The sequence below is a fragment of the Pollicipes pollicipes genome, unplaced genomic scaffold (genome assembly GCF_011947565.3).
Source record: "Pollicipes pollicipes isolate AB1234 unplaced genomic scaffold, Ppol_2.1 Scaffold_3087;HRSCAF=3621_pilon_pilon_pilon, whole genome shotgun sequence".
In the NCBI taxonomy this organism is placed as follows: Eukaryota; Metazoa; Arthropoda; class Thecostraca; order Pollicipedomorpha; family Pollicipedidae; genus Pollicipes; species Pollicipes pollicipes.
Genome location: NW_023596225.1, coordinates 35,575,627 through 35,585,073, shown reverse-complemented (window position 1 = coordinate 35,585,073; position 9,447 = coordinate 35,575,627). Strand labels below are relative to the sequence as shown.

Here is a 9,447-nt window from a genome sequence, read left to right as displayed (position 1 = left end):
TGTTTTGTGGAGCATACCCATTATTGCGCTTGTTACATAGGTTAGCCATAGGTTATTGACATAGGTTAGCCATGACGATCAGAATAAGTTGTTCAAAGTGATTTAAAATGTTCGGATTTGTGTCTTGTCAACTTTGTCTGATGTCAACAAGCATACACAAATGAACTAAATAAAAATGCAAGTTGAAACCAGGCAAAAACCAGCTTTAGGTATCATGTTTTTATCACAAGTGCTGCTGTCAACAGATAGGTGAGTTGAGATGATGCTCATCATATGGGCTACCCTGAGTTAGGTTAAGTTAGTCAAGTGCATGGCAGGTGGCAATAGGAATTGTGCAAGAATTAGTAACTCACAACTGCTGCCGTGATACAAACAGGTTATGCAGGATGAGATGATGTAAGGCCTCTATGTTAGGCATAGGCTACTTTCATGGAAATAAACATTGGTATTTAGTATGAAACAGTAACAAAATGTTTGTTTTCCATGACCCCATCTTAACAGAAGCCAGAAGTATGTCTATTGTGTTTGTCTTGGTGACGGGCTGATGTGTAGAAGTCCAAGGTTTTTTGTTTGAGTGTTTTATGCTTGTTGGTTTGTCTGTTGCCATTTTGTTATTGAATTCCTTTGCTTTGTTTTTTAAGTGTTGTGGAAAGAAATTGAAAAGTGCAGCATCCAATTATTGGTGTTAATAATTTGTTGTGCTCATAATACTGCCATAAAATTACTATGCGTTAACACACGCCCGGTTGGCCGGCGAGATACCCTTCGCTCGGGTGGGGAGGGGGTCAATTTGACCCCCTGAGATCTCGGGAACTAAGAAATCTATAGATACCAAGTTTACAGGGTGCCTTGACCTATACGTGAACTCACTTAGGTTAACGTTTCAGCTTCTTAGGTCATGACCTTCAGATTAAATACGGTCAAGCTAGGTCAAATTTCAGGTTGATCTTTAAAGCGCCTCCAGAACCTGGGCAACTGTCTCTAAGCAAAAGGTGACAAACCCATTTGATGTCATTGACCTTGTTTGACCCTTTGAAGGTCATGGTGAGCAAAATTTTACAAGAGCGCTCTGAGTTTTGCACTTGAGTAAGCGACAAAGATTACGCTAGGCAGTATGTTCCTAAAGCAAAAAGTTCGACACTGGTCATCTTAGGTCAATGGCCTTTCCTGACCTCTAACAAGTCAATTGAAGATGCATAATGCGGTTCCTGTTGTCAATAGATTCGAAATGATCACCAGAAAATATCCCATACAGCAAGCCCTAGAGTAACAAACTGGGTCGGTTTTGACCTTGGTCTGACGTCATACCTGACCTTACGTCAACGTAATTTGCTCATTCAATATTTGTGGTGCCTAAGAAAGTATCTCAGAGATGCATGTCTTCGTCAAACACTCCATTGTGTTATCAGATTGAACGATTCCATAGAAATTGCCTTCGCTGAAACCATGGCCTGACTTTGACCTGCCATAGATCAGCGACCTTGCAGGGTACATCTAAATTGGTGATGCCAAACGATGTACTATTTAATTGTCTACAGCTATGCAAAATTTAGCGCGACTACGCCGCGCCATTCGGAAACCAAATTGGAAAAACGAGATGTGATGTCACTTACCTCAAAGTGCTGGCAAACACGCAATTATTGAGCCTTGTGAGCCTTTAAAGAAAGTATTACATTCTTTTCGGAGAAATGCTGGAATCAAGCTGTATCCACACGGCTGTGAGCTTCCTGTGTGCTACTCAGAATTGTGTTATGCGAGTGCCAATACAAGTTCCGAGCCTCCACATGCCGCAAATAGCAAACCAGTCGCCACTGCTTTCTTGTGCAGATGACATCAGGCCCGCGCTTCAAAACGATGCACCGCTCGTAAATCCGGTTCCGGCCCCTTGATGCCTGGAAATAAAGCTGCCTTGTAGCGCATCAATAGATCTGATTCAAAGGGCGTGTCAAACAAACACGTATATATAACGTATGGCCTGGCGTCACTGCAACATAGTTCTCCCGTCTCGCAACAACTGCCGTCAACATGAAGTGCATTGTAAGTAAAACCATTTGCAGCAAAGTGGCAGATCAGACGGGTTGAAATTCAGACTCGGCGTCACATTTTACGTCACAAAACATCACAACAAACATATTTCGATAAGTAGCGATATTGTCGAGCTTGTGGCTTCAAGTGAAGCCGATCGGCAGGTAATTGTGCCCATTACGCTGTATAGATTGTGCAGTGACTACAGGATCACACCACAGTGCGTTGCCAATGTGTATTGTGCTGCAGATGAGCTGCTGTCGTCTGTTCGATTGCATGTAAAAAAGCAAGCAAGATGCTACGGCTGCTACACGCACAACCGTCTCGAGCTAATCAATTCCGTGTTCATCAAGCACTATTGCCCGTCGCTAGGCACATGAGGCAGGTTCTGGAAAGTCGAGTATTGAAAGTTGTGCTGTAACCAGCTTGTAACAACAGAGTGTTAGGCTAAACCATACATCTGTGAGATACTTTTTTAGGCAACAGATCAATTGAAGTAAGAATGAAATCAAAATTCTATTGACCTAGGGTCAGGTATGAAGGTTAGACCGACGTCAAAAGTAATGCGCTCTTTTACCAGAGAGCTCACTGTATGGGAAATATTCTGGTAAAATTTGTTCAATAGACCTTTAAGGCCAACGTAGGTCACTGATCTGAAATGATCGAGGTCAATATTTTGTCTTTTGGACCATACCGCCCAATGTAATTCTATATGCTTTTTCAAAAGTCAAAAGGAAGCAATCTTGTAGGATCTTGGCAGTCATGACTTTCTTAAGGTCAATAAAGGTCACAAACCTTAAATAAAACCAAAGACCCCTTGCATAAAATATATTTAAGTGCAAGAATTGCACGGGGGGGGGGGGATAGGGGCAATTTGGGCATCAATGGGAAATTGGACCTTGTTTGACGTTCTTTGACAATAAGGTCATTACCTAGGAATGTAAGATTCTGACAGAAGTAAATCGTATACCGGCCAACTCAACTTGTGAATTTTGTGTCTAGCTTACTTCTTATTGTCTGAGGACTCAGGGGATCAAATTGATCCCCACTCGAGCGAAAGCGATCAAATTGACCCCCACTCAAGCGAAGGGGATCAAATTGACATACACTCAAGGGAAGGGGATCAAATTGACCCCCACTGGAGCGAAGGGGATCAAATTGACCCCCACTCGAGCGAAGGGCACTCAACCGGCCACCCGGGCGCGAATTACACCGCAGTGCGTTGGCGCATGCATACTGTTTCCAGGCGTTTCTGCTGGTTGTGGCGTTACAACGCAAGACCTGAATGCGTGAGAGGATGTGCACTTTTTCCAAATTTTTCTGATGACTGTGACAATGCAATATTGGACCAGACTGTGTGAACGGATGTTAACTGTTTCCAGGCGCTCCTGCTGGGGTTGGCGACCTGCGCCTCGGCACAGTACATTCTCTCAGCCAGCCCGTACATGTACAGCGGGATCTACGGTGGCATCAGTCCTTTCTGGGTAAGTTGGGCATCGATGCATGAATATGACGCGTGACGCAGAATTAAACTTACGTTGCATATATATTTCCCCTGAGGGCGCTAACAAGAACTAATCAGCCTGCGAACAGGTATCATTCCTCTAATTGTAGTAACAAGAACTATGTTTCCAATGCAAGTGGCGCTGCGAAGTGATGTGGTTTCGCAATATTTCCGCCTGTGAATCTTCAACCACCGCTGGCTTAGCTGGCTGGTCTTTGTTGCAGCCAATGTTTCGTATTGTTCGCAGAGGAAGAAGCGCTCAGCTCCTGAGGCGCCCGCCCAGGACCAGGAGGGACAGGATGCTCTGTTGATGTCCAGCTACATGTACTCGCCGTACAGTTATGGTGCCTACAACTACGGTTTGTCTGGTCTTCACTACCTGAAGAAACGTGAAGCGCCCGCCCAGGACCAGCAGGCACAGGATGCTCTGCTGTACTCCAACTACATGTACTCGCCGTACAGTTATGGTGCCTACAACTACGGCTGGTCTGGTCTTCACTACCTGAAGAAACGTGAGGCGCCCGCTCAGGATCAGGAGGGACAGGATGCTCTGCTGTACTCCAACTACATGTACTCGCCGTACAGTTATGGTGGATATGGTGCCTTCCCCTTCTGGAAGAAGTAGAGATCTACAGCCTGGTCTTTCAATTGCTGACTATGATATCCGTGATTGCATCCGGCTCAGACAGATGCGTTCCCAGCTGAACACATTGGTGAATGATATAAAATACACTCTTACAGTGAACACCTTGACTTATATGCCTGGCCGAGGTACTGCTATAACTGGCTTTGATTTAAGCCTGCCACGAACAATTGCAGCTTTGTACCAAAGGTTATGTAGCTCTGCCAAAGAGGCCTTATTGGCCTCACCAAGGAATATACATGACTTGCGTGATTTCGGAAGAACCAAAGGTCCTTATGGCTGAGTAGACCCACGGATACCCATACTGAAAGGGCACATCTACGGATTTGGCACATTTTGAAGACCAAAACATTGCTACGGATATAAGTACACATACGAGCGCGCGAATACATAGATGCACACGAAGATGCACGAGAGAAAGAGGGAGAGAGAGAGAGAGAGAGAGAGGGAGAGAGAGAGAGAGAGAACACTTCGGAGACCAGCAGATGGAGGAGGATACACGATGCAGGTTTCTGAGACACGAGTGTAAGGACCAATAACAACATTTAACAATCCTGTCTTTTTAAACATCAAATTTGCCACGGTCATTTTTCAGTGAATACAAAATCAGCGGCATACTACCACCAGTAGCGCAGGTAGAGTGGGGGGGGGGGGGGGGGGGGGGGGGGGGGGAGAAAGGCCCGAAAGCCTGTAGAGTCCACCGGGTCCGATGTTGAGAGGTCCGATTGGGTGGCTTCAGTGCACGAAACGCTGGTTGGAGGCTTATACAGGGGCCCGAGCTTGCGGGAAGGGCCCTAAAATGACTTTCAGAGTGCTTTTGCGCCGATCGGATTCGATTCTCCTGATTCGATATGGGTGTTAATGTCGGTCAGGCGCCAGCGGCATTGCACAGAAGGCTCCGTGTCGGTACGGGCCTGGGGGCCCACTTCCCGATCAGCTCATAAGCCGTGGCCAACTATTTACACTGGTCGAGGCCCCTGTATCTGTCAGGAGGCCCAGCGCCTAACAGAGGAGCCTTTGTCCGCAAGGGGCTCTGAGCCGACCAAGAGCAGAGTTCTATGAGGCCTTAAGAAGGGCCCGGGCGGCCCACCGAAACAGACGCCCATCTCCCATCCCTAATGCTATATATAAAGGGCCATCTCCCTAATGCTATAAAAAAGAAGACGCGACGGCAAATCTGTCTTTTTTTTCGCTGCTGACGTCTTTTCTTCCTCTACCGACGCATTCGTTACAGACAGCTCGATTAGCACCTTGTGTACCAGGGCACAGAACCTTGCATGGGCTCATGGGTTAGCAAAGTATTATAAAATTGGGGAAATATTACGGTAAGCTGTAATTTTAGATACATATTTTACTAAATATTTCACACACACTGTACGATAAATCTAAATCTTGACCAACAAATTTGTGCCAACAAATACAACCTCTTCGGTCGTATGACCATGAACTTCCGTTGAAACTCCTTGAAGGGAGCTCACGGTGACAGGCGGTGTTATAACCGAAAACCTACGCATTTTTTCCGGGGAAACCTGCCATTTGATAATCCCGTGGGTTGTGCAAGTGTGGGATCACACTTATTTGGCATTAGTTTTGAATCAGTCGTTGAAATAGGTGTGGTGCATGTCAGTGACTTGTATTGCACTTGGTGTGATGCGAGTGTGCGTACGAGGTTTGTACTTCTGAGAGAGAACATTGTGTTGGTATTCTTTAAGTTTACTGATTCCTAATAAATGAGATATATCGATGTCTGTCTATATCTTTATGTTTGCGTTTGAACATGACGAGGTAGTGGTGCCAGCAAACTGAAAGAGACACTAGCATCTATGCTGCAGGGGTATACAAAGGCAATGTGCTACATTGTTGTGATCTTGCCAATATTTTGAACCCACTGAGGAATTACAGCATGTAATTAATTGCATGCCATTAAGTTAGCAATTCATTTTGGCAATAAAGGCAGGTCTGCGGCTCGTTAGTGGACATGCCTGGCATGAATTCGCCTAATGCGACCTTGCAAAATTGACTTCCCTTTAAGAATTTTGAAAATATTGTGCTGTCTTATTATGGATGCGCATACCACTGTCTTAACCAAATATGAATGCAGACAAGCATTGCTTGTGAGTCATCAATGTCATAGCCAATGCAGCTTGCGTAAGGTGCTGGGTGCTGAGAGAGGTGAAAAAGTATTGCTGTTGGTTTCTTGGATAGCACATGCCGGTGTCATTTAACTACACGCAATATTTTCTTGTTATACATGTGCTATTACTCGTGTGAACAATGTTTTTGTGTGAAGCAGCTTAATGGTTGCAGCATGTTGCGTGGCTTTGGAAGCAGAAAACGTGTTTGCGTCTTTGTCACCTATGTTTTGTGGAATCCCAAAACAGGCTGAACAAGTGACGTCACTTATCGGTTGTGTGCTTTGCTGAAAGTGATTTGTACATTGTATCATGCGGTCTTGGCCAGTGATATGTCAGATGCGAAGTTACTACCAGAATGCACGCTCGGCCCACCTTTTCATGATGAAACTTATTATGAAAGCAGCAGGAATTGCAGTACAAAAACCATATAATTGCCCATTATGTCATGCCACAGTACAGCACTGAGGTAGTGCCACGGTGACACTGTTGACCTTTGCCATTACACAACGTACCACATTGGTTGACCAGGGGATCCCGCCCCATGTCGCCAGAACAGCAGCCGAAAGACACCCCGTGGTGGGATGGAATGGCCCTTCAGCCCCTTGCTGGGAGCAGTGATGTGCGCTAGTGTTCTACTCAAGTGGGCCCCTTGCCCAGAAAGAAATGAGGGGCCTGATTATTGTTGAATAGAGTGAGTCCTCACGAGTTCAAAAACGAACAAGGCCGTACCATGTTTGCCTGAAAACGTTCATTCTTTTCCAGAATCGACAAGTGAAACAAATTACACCGAAGGGTTTGAGCCTGCGCGATCGCAACCCCAAGAGCAAGGACAGCGATGGCTTGCATCGCAACTTACCTAAAACCGAATGACGGTGACTACCGCAAGTGACACCAGGCGGCAGGTGCCGTGCGCGCGAGGACGACCGTCGCGGAATGATTGCCATGAATGTCTTTCAAAACTGAGATTAGGTTGAGCACATCTTTTATCACAACCTTGAGGTCGTTTCCTAGACAAATTAACAATTACGGAAATAAGAAAAATAGCGATTTCACTATTGCTCATCCCGTTTCATCACTACATTCCAGCACCTCTTTGCGGTGCTGTAGACCATTTGATTCTCATCGTCAATCGAAATATCGCACAACTTAAATAAACGCCGGGTCGACCTCAATTAAAAATATGATGCGCTAAAGCGCTTAAAGTTCTTCTTGCAGAAGCATCATCATTTTCGTCCACCCGCTGGCCATGGCTCAGCGTTCTTCGCTAGGCCAAATAGTGTTACGGTTTTTGTTGCTAGGATTGGCGGGCGCGCATGTCCAAAAATTACATTATGTTAGTTGCCTCGCTAATCGGTTCGGATTGAGTGCTGAACATTTTCAGACAAGCGAAGTGTTGACAATTTCAAACTACACTCTACATTTATGGAGTCCTTGACGTGACTGTGGAGCCAACAAAAATTCTGACAAAGCTTCTGAGTTCTATCGGATTAGTAAGAGCGCACCGAATCATTGTAAAATGAAGAGCGGCGGCAATTTATTTCATGCAGGTATTTTGTATTTTTATATTTCATATTTTTTGCATGCAGGTACATGTTCATTGTATTCAAATCAGTTTTTTAATTCAGTTAATATGAAGTTCGTGTAGAATTGAGCTCGCAGCAGTTTTTGGCTTCAATTCTGTTGAGGAAAATAACGATACATGCCTTTAGTAGAAGTGAGCCATTTCCGGAGATTGGGGGGGCGAGGGGCGGGGGGTGTCTCTTACTATCAAAGAGCTTTTGCGAACCCTGTGCCCTCCATCCTTGCAAAGGGTCTGGCTGCGCGCCCGACTACAGCTTAATTCTGACTCATGAAGACTATAATTACCTTCTCATTTCTCATACGTCAGTAACAAATAGACCTGTGCTGCTGTGCTAGCTGTGCGGCCATTTACCAGACATATCAAAGCAATCGCAGGATATCTGGCATCGGCATCGCAGGATATCTGGAACTACCTACCGTGTAACATTGGTCACCAAAATAAAGGTGATTACACAAACAGCAGTCATAATTTCTACTCTGCTTCATTTAAATTCAATCAGCTATGTCAAACCAGGTCAAGGGGGTCAATTTAATACTTAACATATTCCGTACGCTGTAAAGTGCATTTGCGAGGACCATAATGCATCTAGTTAAGGCAATAATTTTGGCCTTAGTCCTCGTAGAATAATCAGGGGAAAGGAGAGGAATATGCATTAACATTTGACTACCTGCCTCTATCAAAGCATATTTCACAAGCAATTCCAAAGTTCTAAATTGCCTGCCGGTCCTACTCGATTTTTCAGGCCACTTTTTAAAGCAGGGAGCCACGGTTTTTGCAAGCCACCAGCATTCAGGAGATTCAACGCGAAGCAAGCCAGCATTTACTACGATAGTTAGCCAACTAGGAGCTGAATTACGCGATAAATGGTACACACAAAATACTTCATGCAAATTACACCACACATCATGCATCATTCAAAATACAAGCGATTTCAAGTACACCGCATCACGCGTCACGTATCACTTCCACATGCAAACGATTTCAATTAAACAGGCATCGTGCATCACGTGCCAAACATCGGTTATACATTTAAACGATTCTAAGCTGGCACGGATCGTGCAACCAGGCACTAACGTGATTTGCATAATCGGTAATGATGGGCCCCGAACGTTTAGGTCTGGTCGCTGGCTTCTTATAAAGGTACATTCACTTGTTTTCTTATCTGGATGGTCCTGTGCTCTGTAGATTACTTTGATTTTAAAAAAAGGGGTATAGGGTCCGTACCTCCCTGCATTCAGCCGGAGAGTGTGCTGCCAAAAAATGGGTGGCCGAAATGAGTATTCTCTATTTTGCTAGCGTCTTGCAGGTGTTCGTCACATCTCGAACGAAAAGAGCGCGCCAACTCCTTAACAAAGATTATGCCCTTCCCCTGTTTTTTTTCACACAGCGTACACTTAATTTCGTAAACCACGTTCCTATGCGTGCAGATCCTTTTAACACGCGCATACACGTGTTTTTTTCATTTAACACGTGTATCTCCGTTTCCCACTATCCCCCCCGTGCTCTAGATCGTTTATGACTTTTCCAGCATGTACTTGAAGTCGTGGAGACATTTATC

General features: G+C 45.0%; 1 protein-coding gene across 1 annotated transcript; it reads left to right on the top strand.

The window, feature by feature from the left end:
* The first annotated feature begins 2,025 nt into the window (after positions 1-2,025).
* On the top strand, positions 2,026-4,154 carry LOC119090074 (uncharacterized). Its single transcript, XM_037212868.1, has 3 exons — positions 2,026-2,037; positions 3,408-3,509; positions 3,777-4,154. The coding sequence occupies exons 1-3, from the start codon at positions 2,026-2,028 to the stop codon at positions 4,152-4,154; spliced, it is 492 nt and encodes a 163-aa protein (XP_037068763.1).
* The last annotated feature ends 5,293 nt before the right edge of the window (positions 4,155-9,447 follow it).